The sequence below is a fragment of the Sciurus carolinensis genome, chromosome 2, assembly GCF_902686445.1.
Source record: "Sciurus carolinensis chromosome 2, mSciCar1.2, whole genome shotgun sequence".
NCBI classification, from domain to species: Eukaryota; Metazoa; Chordata; class Mammalia; order Rodentia; family Sciuridae; genus Sciurus; species Sciurus carolinensis.
Window position 1 is genome coordinate 177229202 of NC_062214.1, and position 23664 is coordinate 177252865.

The 23664-nt window shown below is 37.9% G+C and overlaps 1 protein-coding gene across 13 annotated transcripts in view; it reads left to right on the forward strand.

Moving 5' to 3' along the window:
- The window catches only part of Nrxn3 (neurexin 3), a 1546128-nt gene that overhangs the window by 1184206 nt on the left and 338258 nt on the right, over positions 1-23664 (forward strand). For all 13 annotated transcript variants that reach the window (XR_007107214.1, XR_007107215.1, XR_007107216.1 and 10 more), the window contains one exon: positions 5275-5456. Coding sequence is in view for 10 of the 13 variants with exons in the window: in XM_047541186.1 (XP_047397142.1) it covers positions 5275-5456 (182 nt within the window). In the remaining 3 variants the exon portion in view is untranslated. The remainder of the gene's footprint in view (positions 1-5274; positions 5457-23664) is intronic.

The window sequence follows — 23664 nt, forward strand, 5'->3', positions numbered from 1 at the left end:
TATGTCATTTTTGCAGCTTTCCAGCCGTCATTCACCCTTCTCTTCTCCCTGCAGAGCTCTGGAGAGGTGAGCTAGGGCTTCTGTTAGGGAGCTTCATCCCATGGGTGAGTAGGCCAGCCTGTCCTGGGGAGAAGAGGTCAAAGTTAAGATAGGGAGGTCTGAGTCTGTTCTCCACTTCACACTGAGCACCACATGGAGTAGTTGAATTTCTCTGAGCCTCCATTTTCTTTTTTTATTAAAATAGTAACAAAAATATTTGTCACTAAACCTTCAGTGAGTATTGAGGAAATAGGTATCAAATAAGATACAGCCAAAGAAGGCTATTTGAAAAAACCATTCAGTGGTATGGAATTACTAGTTCCCACTGTTATGAGAAAATGCACAGGATGCAGCCCAAATAGCTAGGGAGACAGGGGTAGAAGGAAACCATAGAACAAACCAACTGAAATAAATCATAAAACAGTATTCTTTGGGCCATTAGTCATGTAGCTTTATGTCTCCATTAGCTAGACGAGGTATTTGTCAGTTTCAAAGTCAAGTCTTTCCATTTTGATTTTATTAGCTATATGGTAATTGATATGAATAAAAGATAGTTTTAATTTTTATAACAAATAACTATATCTACTAATGCAGTATATTTTATGTCACTGATAGTCCATTTGTATTCCAAAAGGATTTGCCAATTTACAATAAAGAACACAATTTTGGAGAAACTTGATGAAGGAGTACTTAACTAGAAAGAGGGAACCTGAAATAACAGAGGAAGCAACCTGCATGTTACTATCATGAGATTTTAGACTATGTTCTCAGGCTGTCTTCAAAGAGCCTCAGTCTGGCATCCCCTTTCTCTTCTTGTTTGAGCTACCACACAGTTTGTAAAGTATCACGCTCATTTTATTAATTTTATTTTTACCTAATATACATGTCTACAAGTAATTTATCTAGTTCCTTTTAAATTGAGGCCCCTTGGGCTTCCAAAACTTATTTTAATGCCAATAGAAAATCATTTTGCAATGAATCAAAATGCAGCCTGTAAAAAAATTTTTAAAAAATCATTTTAGGGAACTCTGGCACATTAAAACCACTAATATGTTTGAATGATTTCATGAAGTTATTTAACCCATAATTATATAATGAGCAAAATAATAAAAGAATTACAGGTAGTCAATTTTACTTTCTAATTAAATTATGCTTATTTTTCATACATGAACACATGCATGTGTATACACACATGTACGCATGTACATGCATGCACACAAGGGCTTGTATTTATTATTTTTATATTTAGAGTGAATCTTAAACAAGACCATAATCCTATTTCTGTGAATATTTTCCAAAAAAAGTGATATGTTGTTTAGATATGGGACTGGAAATAGGAACAGTGTCATAAAAGTAGGGACTTGGAGTTTAGAAGTCAAAACAAAAACAATAACTATCCAAAAGTTCCCAAACACGGAAAAGGTGATTTGCCATCAGCAGTTAAATTCTAGTAAGATAAGCTGTAAAATGTACCAAAGTTTTAAAAATCTTGGGAAAATATGTGACCTGGAAGAAAATGTATCCTTATTCTCTTAGAGAAGTCACAGTTCATCTGCTTCATCAACTTATTTCTATCTAAATTAAATGACTCTCCTGAAGTCCTGCAGGACTATAATGGAGATCCTTTTCTCTTGCCAGCTACTCTCCTCACTACACACACATGCATAGAGAACAGATATCAGCACCAGCTTAACCTTGGCTCTGCCAGTCTCATGATCAGTTTCATCCCAGTAAATAGCTAGTCAATTGTGAAACAATAAGTCAAAGCCATTATTTGTGGGTTGTTGGTCAAATAACATGCCATACTTGTTAACATCTTTGAAGATGAACTGTATCCACTTAATCCTGGTTAGCAGGGACTGTGTAGAGATTCCATTCCTGAAATACTGTGTGTCTTAGAACTCAGCAAGGTGACTTCAGTTGTTGTGAACTTGCAAATGCTGCAGTGTTAAATAATAGCCCAAGTGCCATTTTTTCTTCAGATGAATTGATCATTTTTGCTATCATGAAAGAAAATTGCATGGTTCTGATTATTAATACATGTAGTATGATCTTAGCCCTGACATCGTGAGCTCAGTGAGAAACCAGCAATCTGTAATTCTTGGCTCACGGGAGACAGTATGTGATGTTGTATTGCATGGCTTGGAAATGAAAATCCTTAATGGTTCTTATAGTTCCTCAGATGCTCCCTCCCCCAATTTATTTGTAATCACATTTTAAAATTAAAAAAATTAGCTTTTTAAATGTGAAAATAGAAGTGAAATAATTCCATGTTCCCTTTGGGACTCTAGGCGTTTTATATAAATTAACAGAAAGTGTGTGTTTATTTCTATAAACCATGCAAGATAGAAAATCATGAAAAATAAAGAGAAAAAAATCACATTATCAGAGTAGAAAATTGCAACTATTATTTATCTTCCTTTAAAGCCAGCATTAGGCTGTGGAAGCATTCAGGATCTTATTCACCCTGAATAGTAGTAAGATCAATACCAAGAACACATGTTTTAATACTACTTTCTACATTGTAGAATAAGCCTTAAACTAAGCACTTTTATCTTTTATTCCCTTTTCACATATAGAGTTAGAATTATCTAACATATATTATATATATAATATGCTGTATATATCTATCATGAATTCAGAACCTTTAGTTTTTCAAATCAGATTTTATATCAATTCATCCCATCTAATATTGTCATAATGAGGTTTTGTTCTTTGTTTATTTAAAAACTAATCACCACAAACTCCTCACCATCATATATAACAAGTTGTATATTTATCATTTTATATGTTCTTCCCACTGAGACTCGCTGGACAGGGCAGTGAATAATATAAGCAGAATAGAAGATTTATAAAGTTAGTTTTTGTGGTGAAAAGGGCCAGAAAGCTTTTGATGCAGATTTGGGGTGATGGCTTTGTGTTCACTCTGTTTTGGTATTAGAAGAAGAAGTGAAAAGAACTAAATACAGATAGCTTTGCCCCATTGGTCCAGTTTACTGTGCAATTACATTGGCAGGTAGAGACAAAAGACTTGGTGACAGGTGGCTCAGGCTGGGGATTTGAAGGAGGCACCACTGATTTAAGTGAGATATCTAAGCCTCTATTCCCAAATCTATAAAACTATTAACAATGGAAATATTCCATATAATTGTAGGGAACTTTCATCAAATAAATTGATATAGGCTTTGCAACTTTTAAGCTATTGCATATTATTTTTTTGCAATGAGTTTCTCACTTGATTATTTGTAGTGACAAAATTATTTCCTGATAGAATATGAATATAACCCTGTGGCAGGATCCACTATGTGGCACAATTCACTATGTATTTGGGATAGAATCGGGTAAGACTTTATAAATTGCTATGAAATGTCACAGGCTGATTTGCATTTTTGGTGATTTTATACATTAATCACTGAGTAACCTTCAGTTTTCCAAATAAAGAAAGAAAGGAGCAATGACATTTGTAATCATCTACAGAAAGGGGCTTATTTAAATTCTTCACAGATGGAGAGATATCAAGGGTAAATCATTATACCCACATTTCTAATTTTAAGAAGCTTTGAGGGTGTTTGTGGATAGTGAGGAGCAAACATTGTTTTGCATATAGACTTCATCATAAACTTTGCATACCACAATCCCAAATTCTCCAGATGACTGTGGGAGGTTTTCCAGAGACCATTGCCTAAGGATTGAGAAATTCATAAAAGCAAAATAATGTCATGCTACATGTAATATGTAGGCTGACCAAATTGGAATGACTTGGATAGTGACCTTTCAAGGACAAATGACATTCTACATACCTCAGAATTTAATGTGGCTTCCTGCTTTACAAAGATGACATATGACATATACACCTAATTCTAGTCTCATAGTTTATTATTTCTTAGCAAGCTGCATAACTCATCTCTTCTTCAGCCAACATAATTCCACCCAATATTTTCTGTAAACTAGGTCTGATAATAAATGTAGACCAGTGCTCGAGATTTTTAGTAACTGCTAAAGATATCTGAATGGTTGTCTAATGGTGTTTTTAAAATAGTTTTAAAGGTTGGAACACTTTCTCTGGGATATTCACAAGAAAATCTAGTGCCAAATGTTCTTTGGACTTTGAGCTGAGCAACATATGGAAGTACTCGCTATGGGTAACAAGCAGAAAACCATGAAGGCTACAATGGCATAGTCTATTTTGGCTACCAAATTGAAATATTTTTCCCCAAATTGGAATTTAAATTTGTTTCTTAAAATAGACTTTTAACATTTTCAAAATATAAATTTTTCTTTGTTTTTCTTCCTATTTGTCTTATAGGTAATTTCAAATTTATATATTCTTAGTAGCCTCTGGTTTCACACTGATAAGAGGAAATTCATGAGTAAATAGTAAAAGATACTGATAAATCCACTAGTTGTAGCTGATGATACCACTTCTCATGTTAAAAATTCATTTTCCAGGGATTTTTTTTTTTTTTTTTTTTTTTTTTTGCTATGTCTCATTTAGTTTGGAAAAGGAACTTAAAACTGTTACTCTGATACCAGATAGCTTCTACCACTAGGTCCTATCCCCAAAATATCTTTTTATGTATATGCAAATATTCCAAAATTTAAAGAAAAAATCTAAAATAAGAAACACTTCTGACCCAAAGCATTTCAGTTAAGGGATACTGCCCTACAGAACTTGGTTTTCTCAGACCGCATCTCTCTTTTCTGTGGGTGGAGAAGGTACAGGTGTGAGAGAAATGGTGCCTTTTGACTTCCTCATTACTGATGTTGGTAAGGCAGTCCTTGAACTTTTCCCTGCTCTGATCATCAGAATAGTCTGGTAGCCAAAGACAGGGGACAAGTTCTTTATCTCGTGTCTGCCCTAGCCAAGATGGAAAATTAATTCCTCTGTTGGGAAAGACAGAGAAGTTGTTTGTCACGATGTACCAAAGCTCTTAGACACAGCATGTAATTTTCTCTCTACTAATATGCAGCAGAAACTGAGGATGTTAGGAAATGTCTCTCACTAACATCTGCTTTGTTATTCATTCTTTTTACCTTCTTTTACTGGCAACTTTAATTTGGGGTGACAGATGCCTTCCGAGGGAGGCTTTGGAAGTCATCCCTCTCAGTAACCAAATCCTGTCCTATGGGGGACGTTTCCTCTCTGCAGCTGTTCTGTGCAGTCTCAGTAGTGTGCTAGAGCTGGCGATATGCAATACAGTGCCCTGACATCTCGCTCTCTCCTTGCCTTCACAGCTGGCGCTACTTACATCTTTGGGAAAAGCGGTGGCCTCATCCTCTACACCTGGCCAGCCAATGACAGGCCCAGCACGCGCTCTGACCGCTTGGCGGTGGGCTTCAGCACCACAGTGAAGGATGGCATCTTAGTACGCATCGACAGCGCTCCAGGTCTTGGAGACTTCCTGCAGCTTCACATAGTGAGTACCCAGCCTTGGCCTGGATTCCCTTGTCTCCCTGGTGGTCTGAGTTGGTGAGTCAGATAAATGCAGCGGAACACTCCACACCGATACAACAAAGGTGCACATGCTTACAGGAATTGCCTTCAATTGTGTGAACCATCATGCTCATACATGCTTCTGTTTAAAAAATCAAAAACTCTTCCCTCTGTCCCATGAATATAGAGAGGAAAAAAAAATCAGGCTTGCTTTCCCAACCTTGTGGTTTGACCTGCAGATAAACATCTAGCAGATCACTTGGGTGTAGACAAGTGTGTGGTTTCACTGACTTGGTGCAAATAGCAAGATTAAGTAAAGGTTTCCTAGGCTGGGGTTTGGCAAACTTTTAAGGGGCCAATAAGTAGATACTTTGGACTCTACAGGCGGGTCATATAGTCTCTATCAGAGCTGCTCAGTTTTGCCATAGATAATACATCTTTTTAGTGAATAAGATTGAATTGCAGTAAAAATTTATTTGCCAAAATTGGCCACAACTGTACTTGGTGACCCTTTTCTAAGAAGCAAATGGGACTGTAGAGGTGTAAGGAATGTGGGATAAAATCTGAGCAAAGCTCCAAAGTAGGTGGGGCACAAGGAAACAGCACAGTGACCAGGATTTTACTTATTCATGCATATCATATATCTAAAATGTTGCTCTAGGTTGTATATGTATGAACCCAATAGGGGCTATACCTTCAGTCCCTGCAGATCTTAAGAACATATTACAAGTCTAAGAAATTAAAATGATTTGAAGGAAAAAACTACTTTGTTATGAGGATAGAAAATATTTTTATAGCAACAATTAACCCATTTTATCACCTGTACAGTCTGCAGCTAAGAAAGTAGGCTAAAGATATGATTCTCATCTATAAGTACCCCAAGTGCAGCCTCCAAGAGCAAAGAGAGGAATTGTTCTCATTAGTTAGCAATGACAAGGCTAGAAAGAATGGATTTAATTTGGAGCAATAAGAATTTAGTTTAAATAGCAGGGGAAAAACTGCAGTTAAGAAAAAAGATCAACTGGGGATTGCTACCAATCTGTAAAAAGGAGAAAAAGGAACACTGACTGGGAATCCTTGAATCAGAGTTTTGCTTATATACAGGTCCAGGGAGAGAGGCAGAACTTAAGATTTCATTGCTGGTCTCTGGAGTTGGAAGTGTCCATCTCTAGCACCTGTCCCTCCAACAGCCTTGGAAATGGGAGCAGCTCAATTTTGAGATTAGAGCTGGAAGCTTGTCTCGCCTGGGAGGAGCCAGAGCAGAGAAAGACACTACTTACAAACCCTGGAAAGGATTGGTTAGAAATCAATCCTTCCTTTGAAATGTGAAAGAGGAGTCTTAAAGAAAGATGCAAAATGTTTAATTCTTAGATGTTTTAAGAACTATATGGTATTACGAGCTTGAACATAAACATTTTAAAAGCCACATCAAAAGGAAGGAGAAAGGCAGCCATAGTTCTACAGTTTATCTCTATTTGGTCTCTAGGAACCACCATAATTTACAGAACTCTTGGAGATTTATGCTGCATATAACTTAATGACGATTTCATGGCAGCTATAACTAGGATATTATTACCAGCTCACTTGCATTTTCATGGTGATTTATCTTCTTTTTTTGTTCAGTGTGACTTACTCAGAAAAATATGATTTGGCATAGCCATGAGCATCTTTTTGAGTCAGCTAATATGCTACTAGTTTATCCGATTCTCCCCATTCATGTTTTGTAGGGCATTCTGGCTATTAAGAAAGAGGTTTATTTATTTTTTTATTTTTCTGGCAACTTACTTGGAATTAGTGATGTTTTTATAAAATGGACATGTGAATACTAAGAACTTCTAGGAGGAACTAGAATATTCTGGTATATTGTATTATGGTATTATAATATTCTGTCCTTTCTTGAATGTTTTGAGAAAATGAATGCTTCTGAAACATACTTTGGGGTTCAAGTAATATACATTTGTATTCATTAGTGTGTATGCTCTGTATAAACACACATATTAGGTTTTATGGTATATTGATTTGTTTATAAAAAGCAAAAATAGCAGAAAAATTATATTAAAATATGTAGAACCCTCTTGGGGTGCTGTGTATCTGTTCCAATGATTCTTTGATTCCCTAAACATTCTGGGACATCCCAGTAGATTTTCCTGCAAAGCTTGGTTTAGAATGTGATATCATCTGCCTGATCTTTTCAGACAAAAAGACAAAAGGACCCTACAATATGAAAAATCCACACAATTTTAAATAGTGAACCTGACTCATTCATGATCCTCTCAAGCATGGGCTCCTTCATTGGTCTAGTTGTTTGAAACAATATTTTATTTCTTAGTGGATTCTCTCTTTCTCTATACTCCTTATCATAATTGAAAATAAAGGAATCCAAGTAGAAGACTGCAAGGCTTGATTACAAAACTAGTCTGTTGTTTTGGATATGTATGTAGATATATCAGGGAAATAAAGTCATGAATATCTATTAAGGTACTTTTATAAGACTATTACAATCTGTAAAATGTGGTTGTGTTTGTTCAGTGGTTTGTTTTCTTGTGCTAAAGAAAATTACTTGAAACAAAAAGAGCTTAGGGGTAATTAGCAAAAGTGAAAAAGATTGGGCAGGAAGCAAAAGTTTTCACGCCTCCTTGCCTTTTGCTTAGGAGAAGAGAACTCTGGGAAAACAAACAAACAAAAAAAATGATGACAGTATTCAGAGAAGATGCAAGCTTGTGTCTTAATTTATTTTGTGCTGTTCTAACAGAATACCTGCAATTTGATAACTTATAAAGGATAGAAATTTATTTCTCCGTTTGAGAGGTAGGGATGATCAAGAAGATCAAGATGGCAGCAGGTTAGAACTTGGTCTCTGTGCTTTCCCTCTGTCCTCTAGAGGGAAGGTTGCCATGTTTTCCCATGCAGCATGAGAACAGAAAAGCAGAAAAGAGTGAACCCGCTACTGTAAGCCCCCTCCTTTTTTTTTTTTTGAAGTACTGGGGATTGAACCTAGGGTGCTCTACCAATCAGCTACATCCCCAGTTTAGGGAGAAAGAAAAAGGATGGGTATCTGCCTGCAGCATCAGCAGGGACTATATAAGAGTGAAGCTTCATTCTTGGAGGAGTATGCATGTTAATTGTGGAAAGAACTTTGGTGCTACCTGTAATGGTGGTCAGGCTAATAAGGCTGTTTTAAAAAGAAAGTATAAATAAAAATTAGTGTGTGTGTGTGTGTGTGTGTGTGTGTGTGTGTGTGTGAGAGAGAGAGAGAGAGAGAGAGAGAGAGAGAAGGAGAGAGAGAGAGAAAGAGAAGGAGAGAGAGACTCAAACAAGATGGAGAGACAGAGGAGAAAGTTTGTATTTTATAAACTGGCAACTTCTAGAAATTCTTAAAATGTTCTGTACTGTATCCACATTGTCACTGGAATAATTCATTTTTATTCCCAAGTTAGCTTATTTGAAGGAAGTGAAAATGCTCTTCCAAGAATACCAGGGAGCCTGACTCTGAGGTGGCACCCATCCTAGAATAGTCCACAGCAATAATGGCAGATGAATTTCATCCTGCTGGCCTTTCACTCTCTTGCTTTGAGCTTTACACTGGAAAGGTTTGTGCAGGCAGCAGTGATTCCAGCAGGTTTGAGGTCTGCCCTCCACTAGGCTTGTCTGCTGCATGTTTGAAGTGGGCCTTTGTGGATGTACAATGCACACTTATCACACCTCTTCTAAGCTACACACCATCCCTACACACATGGTTGGACTTTTCCTCTTCTCTCCCTGTCTTCTTGAAATCCCTACTCTTTAATACCTATTTAGGAAAGTAAGTATTTTCTTAAACTCATGCTTCATTGGAAGCCTCTTGAATCATTGACTAATTAGTTTAAAGTAGTCAGTCTTACTGTAATCCTTCTCACAGCAGGCTAAGGTGAAAGAATTTGAGTTTCAATTGGAGAGAGGGAGAGAATGAAGGGTAAGTGACCATGACCAATTTAAGGACATGCAATATTGTGTAAGATGGTAGGAATGGGTGAAGAAAGTTTGGACAAATTTTAGGTATTCATGCCTTATGGGAAATAATTGGGACAAAAAAAGAAAAAGGCACTAAACTGAGTTGGATAGGTGGTGTTGGCATGGTTTTTCCAAGTTCATGATTTAGTAGATTATTTCTTGCTCCTGTGAAGTTCCTTCACATTTGTTATACTTTCTTTTAAACCTAAAGTCTTCCCATTGATTTGTCCCTCATGGGGTTAAATGACCTTTGACAATCAGTAGTAAACAAGATAAGAATTGAATCATTTGAAAAATAAATCAGAAAAGGTCAAGAGATCAAAATAATTTAGAAATTACATATTTCAAATGAACTAACATTTCTTTGCTTTTTGGTTCAGCTTCCATGATGCACTATTTTCTGTATCAATTGTGACTCAAGATATTAATGAAATCATGAATGGAATGTGTTTGACAAAGGCAAAAATGTTCCTTGTTGAAGTACTTGTACATGAAATGAGAGTCTGTGGAGGAAGGGTATTTTAGGGCACAGGATTTCTTTTGTTGTTGTTAATTATTATTTCAAATATAAGTTTTCTGCCACTGAAATCTATTGTTGAGGAGTTAATCTGCTTAATATTTGAAGAACAGCTGCTGTTACTTGAGAGTGACATCTGCTTATTGACCCTACATCTAGGCTTCACGAAGCTGTGTCCTGTTTCACTCACCTTCATTTATACAAAAGGGAAACATTGAATAGGACCAGAGAAAAGATTACCATGAAGTGTGTGCTCTTGCTATCATGTAGCTCTTGACAACCTCCTTTCACCACCTACAAAATAGAAGGTCGGGAGAACTGGGCACCAATTAGCTTCCCTTCATGTAGTTAATGCTGGGTGTAAAAAAGACATCCTATTAATTTCTTTCTCCCTGTGTGTAATTTACAGTAAATCCTCTTAGATTCATTTTTTAATTATGAGTCTTTCAGGAACAGTGAAAATTTATGTGTCAGGGCATCTGCTTTCTTTGACAAGAATCTGTAACCTTTCTCAACACTTTCTGTCCTGACTTAGAATGTACATGCTTGGCTAATACCAACTAGGAAGATGAAAGAGTGTCATCCAGACAGAACCCTTTATTGTAAGGGCAAAATACTCTCCTTACAAAAATCTGGCCCTCCAGAAAAGATACTGGTAATATTCTCTCAACATCAGATGTGAAGAAATAGGCTATTTATTAAGTTCGTTTGTATAATATTGTTTTCCATAATTTATTGCATTCAAAGAGACTCCTGCAGAACAAATGGGAACAGAGCTGAAACATGACAAATGGCGACTTCCTCACATCTATTGCATCTAAAAATTGCCAGGCTAAAGGCATCATCTTGGTCTTTTATATGGGATATTTGCAGTAAACCATCAACATCTGCTGGGTTAGTCCTTAGTGAAGTTAGTTTGCTGTTAACTCAGATGTATCTCTGGATTCGGCCATTGACGGAACTGGATTTGACATAGGAACTGTATTTAGGGGAATCTCCAATGGAGTACAGAGGAATGTTAGTGGTGTTTTTGATACTGGTAACGTAAGTAAAGAGGGAAAGAACAAGAAAACAACAAAGGTGTCCAACAGATGCAATTTCGTTTCCCACAGAGTGCTGTGCACTGCAGGTTGGCTCAGTAGTTCCTTTCATTGCTATTTGTTCTTAGTGAAAAAGCCCTCTTTGGGTTTTCTGGGCTTAGGAGCTTTTCCAGATCATTAGCCACTTGTGCAGAGAGGGCCTGCTGCGCATCCTCCCTGCAGCTTCCAGCTTAGCTGTGCATCCCAGCAGAGTTGGAGAAGAAGGTGGGAGAAGGCAGTGAAAGTAAGGATGGGAGGATGTGATTGCTTATGTAAGCTGGACCAGAGGCAGCTATGCCCCTGGGAGTTGGTGTGTGCTTCCCAGGATCTTTATTATTCCCAAGCTATTTCTATCTAAATCTCTTCATTTTATCCACACTTGTTTTTAAGAGGCAGCATACCACACTAGAAGGAGAACCTTAATTTGAAACCAAAAGACTTAGATTCAGGTCCCATTTCTTTCAGTACCAAGTGCACTATTTGACTCTGAGCAAATCACTCCATCACTGGGAACTTTGGCTTCCTCCTCTTTTAAATGGGTATGGAAATATTATGTTGCAGGCTTCTGCTGAGGATCAATTGAAATAAACTATTTAGAAGCTGTTACCAGCAAAGGACTGTGCAAATGTAGAGTGGTAGTTTTCTTGAAAAGTTAGACAGTAGTTAATGACTGCCTCAGGGTAATGACTGTGTAAATGTGTGCGCGCATACACACACACACACACACACACACACACATGCATACTCACATCAGTGAAAAGAATAATATGTTTTACAATAAAAAGTGAAGTTTTATTTTAAGTATGTATTTAAGTTTTCTATGACTACTTTTGCAAAGAAAATTCCCATCTTATTTGGTCAAAAACAAATTTTACAGATTTATGTTTGAGATTTACTAGTTATGCCAGGTTAGGTCAACAGGGTAATTAAACCTTTCTCAGTGCCTCATTGTGCTGTGTTAGATCTCCACACCATGTTTCAGGGTGATGTCCTGTCTGTCTATTCTCCTTCAGTCTATCACTCTCCAAGACTCCTAAGCCCTTCAGTGAATGTGTAACCCACCCTGGCCTGAAGCTCCTGCTCCTGTTGTACTAATCATGAAAAAGGTAATAAGCCACTTTGCACGAAGGAGAGGAGAAGGAAAAGGAGGAGAACAAGATGACAGGAACTGTCATGAACACTACTAACAACCAAAACCAACCACAGTAACAGCAGCAAAAAGAAAGGAAAACCCTTCTAGATAGGCTAACATAAAACTGGTTTGGGCCCAGCAGGGTACCAGCTGAACACAAAGAACTCAGCTCTACACTTTGGGATTATAGAGCCCAAGAAAGACCTCAATAGATCCAAGGTCCTCAAGTGGGTATCAGGTAATACAAATGAAAATATTTTATAGATTTTGGTGCCCCCCCACAAAAAAATGAGGGCAAATGAATTATATATTTAGCATGCAGATGAAATATACAATAATGCCATCACCAAAATTGAGTTGACAAAGTGCATAAAAATATCATGCCTGGTAGGCAGTTAGGAGAGGCAAAGTCGAAATGCCCGTATCTTTCTCATTTATCATTTACATCAGTGCCTCTTACACTGTCATGTTTCAGAATCCTCAATGCATACATAATGTGAATTTTGAAAAAGTAAGATTAAGAGAATTTAGCTCATAAGCATCATTCATTGTATTTAAATTGAGAACTTACTTTGTACCAAGCAAACTGTTAGGTTTTGGCAATGCTGTGTCAATCTTGGCTTACATAGAGCTAACAAACTTGAAAGGGCTTAAAACTTAAGAGATGAAAATACATTTTCTACCCACAGTAAAGTGACTATATGAAACTCCTGCATGGTTCCTGACCCTTACTGAGTTTTCAATCATGCATAGATTCTAATATTATTGGTACTTTAAATTTTTCTTCAATTAACTTTTTAATTCAGAGAAAATACTGTATTTGATTTTCCTAAACAATGGATAAACAAATCAGGCCTGAGTTTTCAAATTAAGTAATATAAAATTCTAGGAAAGAGTGAGGTGGTTACTGTTTTAAAGCCAATCTGGTGGCCCATATCCTAGATAATTGTAGTCATCAAAGTAGCCAAACAAGTTTGAGTAGCAAAGACTTTTTAGACATAAATCTGAAGCACAACAAACTAAGCAAACTCTAGGTGCCATCAAATGAGTGCTGGGACTCATGACTTAATGACAAGGCTGTCTTAACTCTGCCTGTTAGATGAATTATCTCATTGTCCTAGTGCTTACTCTGTTACCACTCATTACTCCTGGGGTATTGTTCAGTGCAGCAGGGCAAGAAATAACTCATTGACTCCCTGAAGGTACAGATGATGGATTTTAGATCCCCAGCTGCATTCAGAAGGCATAGAAGCTGAGCGTATTGATGGGGGAATTCATTAGCCACCCACTCCACAGAATCATATGCTTAGATCCTGGTGCTGTCACCACCGCTGTTTCTACTTGTTAGTGTTTCACTGATAGATGGCAGAGGCGAGTGTACAATTGGATTAGCCTCAAAGCTAGTACTGACAGCCAGACCTGTCGTTTCCTGGCCTGAGATGACACCCTTGGAGCCTAGAATCACTTAAAGACATTTAGATAAGCCCTGTCGATTTGACAGAGCTAGCCTTCATCCTGAAGTCAATTCATACACAAGATGACAAGAAATGATTGGCAATTAGGTCTCATATTCTATTTTTGACTCCTTAGTTAACCTCAGCAATTCAATTTATCTTTCCCACTCTATTTTCTGTAAAGTGGAAGATACATTTATTATTCAGAGATCTTGCATAACTACCATTAGGATCACTTACTACTGATATTGATTGACAAAGTACCAGGTTCAGGACATTGTGCAAAAACTTTGTTTACATTATATTATAGGAGCTCCCAATGACTCATGAGGTAGTCACTATTAATATCTTCATCTTATAAATGAAGCAACTAATGCTTAATGAAGTTAAAGAATTTTCCCAAGATAGCACTGCTAATAAACGGCTGAATGTGCTTTCAAATCCAGTTCTTATTCTGATTACTCTCCTAAAATGAAAGTTTCAGAATAGAACATAGAGTGGTAATCATTTTAATACTGTGCCTATTTGGGTAACAGCAGTTTATTTGGAATTTTGGGGATGTGAAGAAGATTAACATCTAGAAGGGAAATGAACATCATACATATGACTGTTGTAAATCAGTGAAGGTAAGAATATTATTGGTTGTTGAGATGCTTTCAATGTACACAGATAAGGTGGATCAGAGTTTGGCTAGTAGACCCGGCAAGAAGGAACACACCAGGTGAATATAGAGCATGAACACAAACAACATCAAAGGAAGGAAATAGAGGGTGTGTTCTCAAATTAGTGAGGAGTTCAGTTTGACCAGATAAATGACATGAGAGCAAAAGCAGACAATGTGAAATAGAGCACATATTTCACAGGTGAGGATTTGTGATTCAAACTCTAACTCTGCTTCCAACGAGCTCTGTGGCCTTGGATGAATTGTTCGACTGATCTATAAAATGCAGATGGTAAAAATAATGCCACCTTGTTAGGTTTATGTGAATATTTATAACAACATATATGAAAATACCCAACAGGTATCAAGTTCATAGTAGATGATCAGTAGCAGTGGTTTTTGTTTTGTTGTTGTTTTGTTTTCCTTCTCAAGGACTTTAGAGATATAGTATGGAGGATTTGGGTGCCATAGTGATGACAGATTAATTTTGAAAGCAAGGGGAAGACATTGCAAGTTTTGGAGTGAAAGACATAATATCCAAAGCTTAATTTCTAGGAAGATTATTTTGGCTCTGCTGAAAGAATGCTTTTTACTGGGTACAAAGAAAATTGTAAACTAACAGGAAGTCTATGAAAAGTGTTTTTAAAGATTTATTTAACAATGAGGATCCCAGGAAAGTTATGCAGATGAAATCAAAGGACATCTCAGAGATAGAATCAATAGATGTTGCTAGCTAGATGGATTGAAAGAGAGAGAAATTAGAAATATCTAGACTGGGAAGGTTATAATGACATTAATAGCAATAAGAAAACAGGGGACGTATGAAAAGTACAGAGTTTATAAGGCAAGAGATTCACCTTGGTGATGCAAAATATAAGAAGTCAGCCCCTTGAGACATCTGATTAGAAATGTATAATGAACTCAGTTGAGAGATCAGTGCTATCAGTAGGGGCTAGAGAATTCACTGCTTGGCAATGACAGTGTAAGCTTTGAGGATTGTTAAGATCTCCAGAGAGATAAATGAATAGGAACTTGGGAAATATATAAATAAATTTACAAGGAGGAAAAGGTGAGCTAAAAAGAAATGGCTGGAGGGGAGGAGATGACCTATATAGTTAAGTGTTACAGAAATCAAAGCGATTGAGAGATTTTCAAGTCAAGTAGTTGTGCAGCTATCTTTTCATACCTTTTAGTCACACCTCTTTCATGTGAGATGGCTTTTTGTCTTTACTGGCAGTTATTACAGCGTGTATTCTTGGTCATTCCACTCTGCTCACCAGAATTCTGCATTTTTTTCTATCTTGGTTGGCATGGGTGCTTCTAACCCAGAGCCAGAGGATACAGTTTCTAATCCCAATGCTGCTACCAACTAGCAATAATCTTATGCAAACAGGAGAGATGTAGATACTGTTCTGACATTCTCATAGGATTATGGGGTAGATCAAATGAATGTGCATGGAAATGTGCCCTGTCACTGTTGAAAGACCTATAAAATAAGTAAAATTGTTTTTTATAATAATATTGATATGACTACCACCTAGACAAGCTCTTGGTGCTAGAGGGATTGTGGTTGCTGTCTGGGACATAAGGATCAAAGAGGATTGTGGTTGCTGTCTGGGACATAAGACATGTCCCAGAGATGCTGACAAGGTTTTAGTTTACAACAGGAAGTTTGTCAACCAGGCAACTGGCAAATCAGAACCAAAATGCAAATGGTTCAACTACTGAACCCCATGAGCTGCTGTGGTCCTTAAATGACGTTCTCATCCGTACATCTCTCAGATCTTAAACTTGTTGTTTTGGAGCTTCATTTTGGGGAGGAGAGTTTGGATTTATTGTCATGCTGAAGTTCCCTGAAGAACAAATTCCATGACACCAATGATCATGAGCAGTCAGGTACAGAATTTAATTACCCTTATCATTATCTCAGCTTGGATAGTTACAAATGCTACTAATGGTCAGAAAATTACCTAGTGCTTTTTTTAAAAGCAAACTGCTTTCCTTAGATTTCTAAGTCCTTTTGGAAATAACCCTATTGGTTGACTTTTCATGGTTAAAAACCTATATTCCTCTCTACTGATATTTTAGTCAGATTTTTCATCATTGTGACCAAAGTACATGAAAAGAACTATTTAGAAGAGGAAACATTTATTTGGAGAATAGTTTCAGAGGTCTTAGACCTCAGATGGCCAACTCCATTGCTCTGGGCCTATGATGTCACAGTACATCTTGGAGGAAGGGCCTAGTAGAGGAGAGCTGCTCAGCTCATGGCAAGTTAGAAAGGGTCATGGGAGGCACACAAGGAAAATGTAGGGCAAGCCCCCGGTGGTCCACCTTCTCCAGTCATGCCCCACCTGCCTGTAGTTGCCATTCAAACTACAATAGAATGATCAAGTTATAGTTCCCATAATCTGAGCATTCCACCTTCAAACACACCTATGTTAATGGGAACTTTGGAGGAACACATCGCATCCAAAGCATAACATTCTGCCCCTGGTCCCCAAAAGCTCATAACTCAAAATGCATTTAGTCTATCTCCAAGAGTTCCATAATCTTAATAATTCTAGCATTGTTCAAAAGTCCAGGTGCATAGTCTCATCTAAGATTCAAGGTAAATTATTTGTTGTGAGCCCCTGTAAAAATCAGAAGCAAGTTACATGTGTCTAATACACAACAGCACAGAGTAAACATTTCCACTTCAAAAGGGATGAAGAGAGTCAGAGAAAAAAGTGCAGCCAAAACAAGACCAAAATCCAGCTGGGCAAACAGGTCCCCCAAATCCACGTACAGTACCTAGGACACATGGTGGGGACATGTGCTCTCTAAAGGATTTAGACAACTTAGCCCCTTTGACCTTGCTTGTAGCATGCATGAGTTCTCTTTTAGCCTGGCTCTCTTTACAGCTACCAGTTTTTCTTGGCAGACAGTCCATGTTACTAGCATCTCTTAATTCCTGGGGACTCCATTCCAACATTAGCTTCACCTTCACAGCTTCATGCATCATCCTATGAGGGGAAGTTCACAGGGACTCTGACCTTGCTATACTTTTCCTGGTCTCCCAGACATTCTTTTGAAATCTTGGTGGAAACTTCCATTACCCTTAACTTTAACATCCAGCATTTTCTGCTGAATCAGTACCTCATGGATGATGCAAAGATATGTTGCCAGCTTGTATCATATGTGAGCCCCCTGTAATCATGACTACAATAGCCTCTGAATGCCTGCAGGCCTTAGCATGGTCAAACAGCTTTTTAAATCTCCCTGTGCCAGACTAGAATTCCATGATCTCATCTCAAGGAATTTTTTTTTTTTTCTGTACCCTGGAACCTGTAGTGGGTATGCTCTTGCAAATTCCAGAGATGCCCCTCAGGCATCTTTCTTATTATCTCTGTGCAAAGTACTTAGCATCTCTTTGGGGGTTTTAATCTCTTCAACATAAACAACTTTCTTGGCTCCAGTTTGACATGCACTCCACTGGGCAAACTGGAAACATAACTCTACTTTCTGCTCCCAGTTCTCACAACACACCTCTCTTAAATGTGCCAACAATATCCATGTCACTGGCTGTGCTGCCTGGAACTTTCGACCACCAGATTAATTAGATTCATTACTTTGAAATTCAGCCTCACATGAAGTCTCAGGACTTGGGAAAAATTTGGGCAAGCTCTTTACCAGAATATAACATGAGTGGCCTCTATTCTAATTTCCAGAAGAGTTCTCATTTTCCTCTGAAACCTCGTAAGCACAGTCTACATTCCTGTCAGCATTCTGGTTTTCTGAGCTCCCACCAAAATTGACTATTGAGTTCTGCTTACAACATTCTAAAGCTTTTCCAGCCTGCATCTCTAAAATCTTAAAAATTCTTCCTGCAAACCATTTCTAAATTCTTCTGAACCACATGGTCAGGTTAGTCACAATAGCAACCCCACTTCTCAGTACCAATTTCTGTTTTAGTCAGCTTTTTCATCACTAAAACCCAAAATACCTGACAAGAGCAATTTAGAGGAGAAAAAGTTTATTTGGGCTCACTGTTTCAGAGGTCTATGTACAAAGATGGTCAATTCTATTGCCCTGAACCTGAGATGAGGCATTACATCATAGGGGATTAGCCTCACAGAGGAAAGTTACTCAGCTCATGGTGGGATCAGGAAGCAGAAGGAAGACATAGGGAAGATGTACCCTTCCAGGATAGTGACCCACCTTCTCCAACCATGCCCCAGCTGCCCAAAATTACTACACAGTCAGTCCATTCAAACTAAAATGGGCTCATTAGGTTACAGCTCTCAAACTAGTCATTTCCCTTCTGAGTACTCCTGCATTAACTGGAGCTGAGAGGGGGCACCTCATATCTAAACTATAAGAGCTAGACTGTATAATTTTGCAATCACTTCTGTGTTCGACAATTTATTCATTGTCCAGACAATGTGCTAGCCACTTTGTATATATCAGCTCATTTAATCTTTATATTACTGATCAACTGAAGGGATTAGCTTTGTTGTAGAAATGAAGAGATCAAGGCTCAGAGGATTAAGTAACAATTTGTTAAAGATTTTAAAGGAAGGAATGAAAACTTAGATATTGGTAATTTAATTCTAATGTCATAAATATAGGTATGTACTTCTTTTGATAATTATTTTTTCACTACAATATAATAACAGGCAATATGGATAGAAGAGGGTGAATTTAGCAGGTCCTATGATTTTTAAAAAAATCCATTCCATTAAAAATGTTAAATAGGGGGCCAGGGAATGTCGCTCAGTGTTTAAACCCTGTGTACCATGCACCAGGCCCTGTGTTTGATCTCCAAATACACACACACACACACACACACACAAATAGAGCACAGTATTTTGGCTAAAGCAAAATATATAACTAGAACTAAGTCATTTTCTTTTTTGGTTCAGAAGATACTTCCTTTTACATTACTTTCTGCTCCCAATATGTTTGTTTCCCAGTATTTGTTTCTCTTTCACAATGACATCAATCAACCCAACTATCCCCAAACTACTTTCTTAAATATCCCTATACAAAATGAAAAGCTTGGCTTGGAGACTAATCTGAGGTTCTGAATACAGTATGGTAGATCAAGGTAAATTTACTTCCCAAATTTCAACAAAAATCCTTTCAAATTCTGTGTATCTAAGCAGAAATTGTTGGATAAATGCAATTTCACATTTCAGTATATGATAAATGTCATAATGGAAATCTTCAAATACACTTTCTGGAAAACCTTAAATGATTTCAAATAATACAGAAATGTATTTTATCTCTCTTAGTCAGCATTTAATTTTCTACATTTCTAAGTTCAAGCCATTTATGAGTATCTTTACAGCAGACCCGGACTGCCATCCTTCGGTCTGTTAGGTTCTAATGTCTAGTGGCAGGGTGCGGTAAAAACTTGAAAGGTAGGCCTGTGTACTGGAATTCACATGTTATTGAAGTGGGAGCAGATTCTGTTTAATTTGCTCCTGATTTGATGCCTAATTCACAAGGTGAACGGGCTTTCATGTGCACCACTTAGATCAGCAGTACTGGAACTGGTTTTGTTGCATGGCTAAACATCAAAGTTCAAATTCAATATGAAAGTGTGAAAGAGGAAAAAATGAGTTTTGGTGTGACGTAAATGATGTCGTTTTCCAGAACACTGCAGATGCACAATGAATGATCCACAGAGCCCAGAAGTCTCTAGGAGACTTAGCTGAGAAGAGATACAGGAACATGTAGCAAGGAGTCCAATGTGGCAAAATTAGTTTAGGTAAAATGCAGTTGGGAGGAACAGAATTTGCAAATTAAAATTAACCAGACCATCAGAGATTTGTAACCTATTTCAGTGAAAAGCCTTTTTGCATTCATTTGTTCAAAGAACTATGTCAAGTGCAGGTATAAGTACCTGGGAGACCAGAATGAACAAGATAAACAAAGTCCCTATCCTCATGGAGTGCCCATATTTCCATATTACCTTTCCTAGTCTTATGGTAAAAACAAAAATCAGACCCGAGGAGCCCCTCTCCCCAGCTGGTGCTACTGTGAGCACCTTGAGGACCACTACAGTGTGTTTTCAGCATCAAAATGAAACACAAAGGAATAACATCCTCACCTTCAATTCTGCTTCCCTTTTCTTTAATATGACTGTGGCTGTTCCTGTGGTTCTGTTTTGTAATTGTGTAGAGTTTCTTCTGAACACCTGTCTATATTTCATGTATACCAAATTGCAGAAGGCATAGAAACAGTACTAACAGAAGAAGAAAACACAAAACCCCTAATCAACCTAGTGAAAACCCGCCCTGCTTAGGGGACAGACCACACTATTTTGGGCTTACTTTCCTAGCCTGCCTACACGGCACATTTATATATGAACCTAGTAACTTTCCCTCCTCGCCCCTTCATTCATGTCTTCACCTTATGTGGTGACAGTATTAGCATGAATTAGGTTTTGCCTTTACTTAACAGAATGCTTACAAGAAACAGAATGGAACCACATGCTTCCCTTTGAATCACACCCAAACACTGCAAAACATGGTTTATGCACTTCCTGCTTCAAGCTGTGTGTGTGTGTTAAACACATGCAAACATTGGACTGAAACACAGACACAGTAAGTCAGCTCTGGAGGAAAACCATGCAAGTCATTTTCTTTCATTTCTCTGCATTTCCATCTTTTATTTAAGCTACATCTTGTCATAGATTGGAAGAATATCTTGCAGTGGTTTTCCAAAGAGCAGTTAGATGTGTCTCATCTTAATTTGGGTGTTCATGACATCCTAACATACCCCATTTGGAACTGGAAACATAATTAACATTAACTCTTTCCATTAGACATGACTATCAATTTATGAGGAAAAAAAAAAGACCCACTTTACATAATGGAATGAGTAATCAGAGGAGGCATGATAAGGATGTTTTCTCAGTGTTCCTGCAAATGGTTACTTTTTAAAAAATCTTTGATATGCTTATTATGTTCACAAAGAATTTTTCTGTGGTATAAAACCCAAACTCAGCAGCAAGACCAAACCTCTCTGAGACATGCAGATTGAACTCTAGTTTCTTCCTGCAAGAAAACAGCTGACATTGCCAAATAATGAGTCTTCAATCCAAAGGCTATATATGTGGTTGTCCATGATGGGAGCTGGCTAGAGGCACTGTGAGCACTGTGGCATCTTTATACGGCAGGGACTGCAACCACAGGATTCACACAGAGCAGTCAGTTACGTGCAGGAAGAAAAATGTGTGTGTGTGTGTGTGTGTGTGTGTGTGTGTGCGCGCGTGTGTGTGTACGCACTTTAAAAGTTCAACACAACACTGTTCTGCGAACTCAAACTGCTGCTGACCACCAAGAGCCACCTTGTAAACATGGACTTAAAATTGCTGAACTCTGAAAACCTAGCCTCTGCTTTTCCCACATCACCTCCTGGAAACAAATTTTTTGAGTAAGTCTGAGGTTGTCCATAAGAAAGTCACTATTCTGCTTGCTTCTATCCTTAGGGGACTGTGAGATTTGCATCTCTCCTAGGGGAACTTTCTGGTGTTCTGGGTGAGCCAACTGTACCATTCCTGCTGGCCTTGAACCAGATGGGCGCAAGTGGATTGCTGAGCATGTTCAGGGAAGCTGCCTGGGAGCAGTCAAAAAATGGAGCTGTTTCAGTTGCCCAGAGTTCCCCTCCTTCCTGCTCCTTGCGCAACACAGCAAGAAAAAACACCTTCCTTCTTTCTCTCTCCCAAGTGTCTGAGAATACTGCTGCACGCAGAGCTCACTTCTTCCAATTAATTCCAACCGTGCCATTCCTTATTCCTAATCTTAGGGCACAGCGTGTCTCTTGTCTTTTGTTCATCAATGTAAGGGTTTTAGGCAGTGTGCCTCACTAGTATCCCTTGGGTCTCAAATTGATGCTTACAGTTTCTTAAAGTTAAAAGGTTTGACTCTATTAGGCCAGCATTCTTGGGTGGCATTGGTTAACCAGAGATTAGGTGTCATTGCTTTCCTTTTTTTTTTTCTTTTTTGGAATATGCCTTCAAAACATGCCCTGCATCATCACACAGCTCCTTCATCCATCTCCTGGCCAGAGACATTTGATTTTGTAACTCCTCCTGCATAAAAGTTGCACTAACAAGCAGTTTGGGGTCATACCTTCGCATATTGTTAAGGAAGTAGCATTCTGGATCATTGTCAAAGTCACAGCTATTTTTAATACTTAGTTTAGCAGAGTAAAAAGTTGACTTTTTATTTTATTTTATTTTTAATTTTACAGGCTGCATTTTGATTCATTGTATACAAATGAGATACAGCTTTTCGTTTCTATGGTTGTGCATTATGTAGATGCATACCATTAGTGTAATCATACATGTACCTAGGGTTATGATGTCTGTCTCAGTCCACTTTTACTTTTACATTACTATCCTACAGGTCTATATTTTCCTACTCAGAAACTCTGGGGCTACCAGATTCAGTATCAGTATATATATATATATATATATATATATATATATATATATATATAAACTTGTTATTTAGTATAAGACTTTAAATCATTCTAACTCAGTCATTCAGTGTGTGTGTGTTCTTTTAAAGCACTTTCAAATTGAACATAGCATTGTCATTTGTAGATGAACATTTTATTAATTTTTCTGGGAGAAGTTGGGTAACATTCTAACATGAAATTGAATACAATGTACATGAAAGAACACCTTTTCTATATTCCATTTCATAATTCACAGTATTGGTGTGCCATGGTTTTCCTGATTGTTCTCTAATGAGGAATCTCCACACAAATCTCTGATTCTTTAGCACTTCTCTGAGGGAAGCCGTCTGCAGATTCACACTGGAGAGCCCTGAGCTCTGAGTTCTGTCAAGAGCCTTGGAAGAACACCACTGTCAATCTGGGTTTCCTACTTGAGGGCTTTGAGCTGTCTCTGTTAAAATGCTTCTGATGCTTCCTCTGGGGATTGCTTTGCCTGCTCCATTCCTCAGATAGTGAAGAGTTTCTTTTCTCCCACTTCCTGGCAATTTTACCTGATTTTTTTCCCCCATTGCTTCAGGCCATTGCTTCAAGTCATATCATCTTCTGAGACTATGAATAATTTGTTCCCTTCAATTATATTGTTACCTTGAAGGTATTTATAGACTGTGATCAAGTCCCCTGCAGTCATTGCTTTGGCAGACTTTATAAATTTAGCTCTCGCCACCTCTCCTCGTGTTTTATCTTCTCGTCTTTGTGGCATTCCTTTTTTGTGTGCCTATCTTTGTAGCAGCTCTGATATTTCAATATCCTTCCTAAACTAGGGAGGTCAGAATAGCACATCATATCCCAGGTATAGCTGTGAGTATCTGATTTCAGAGAGGGAGGAATCAAGGGAGAGGATTAC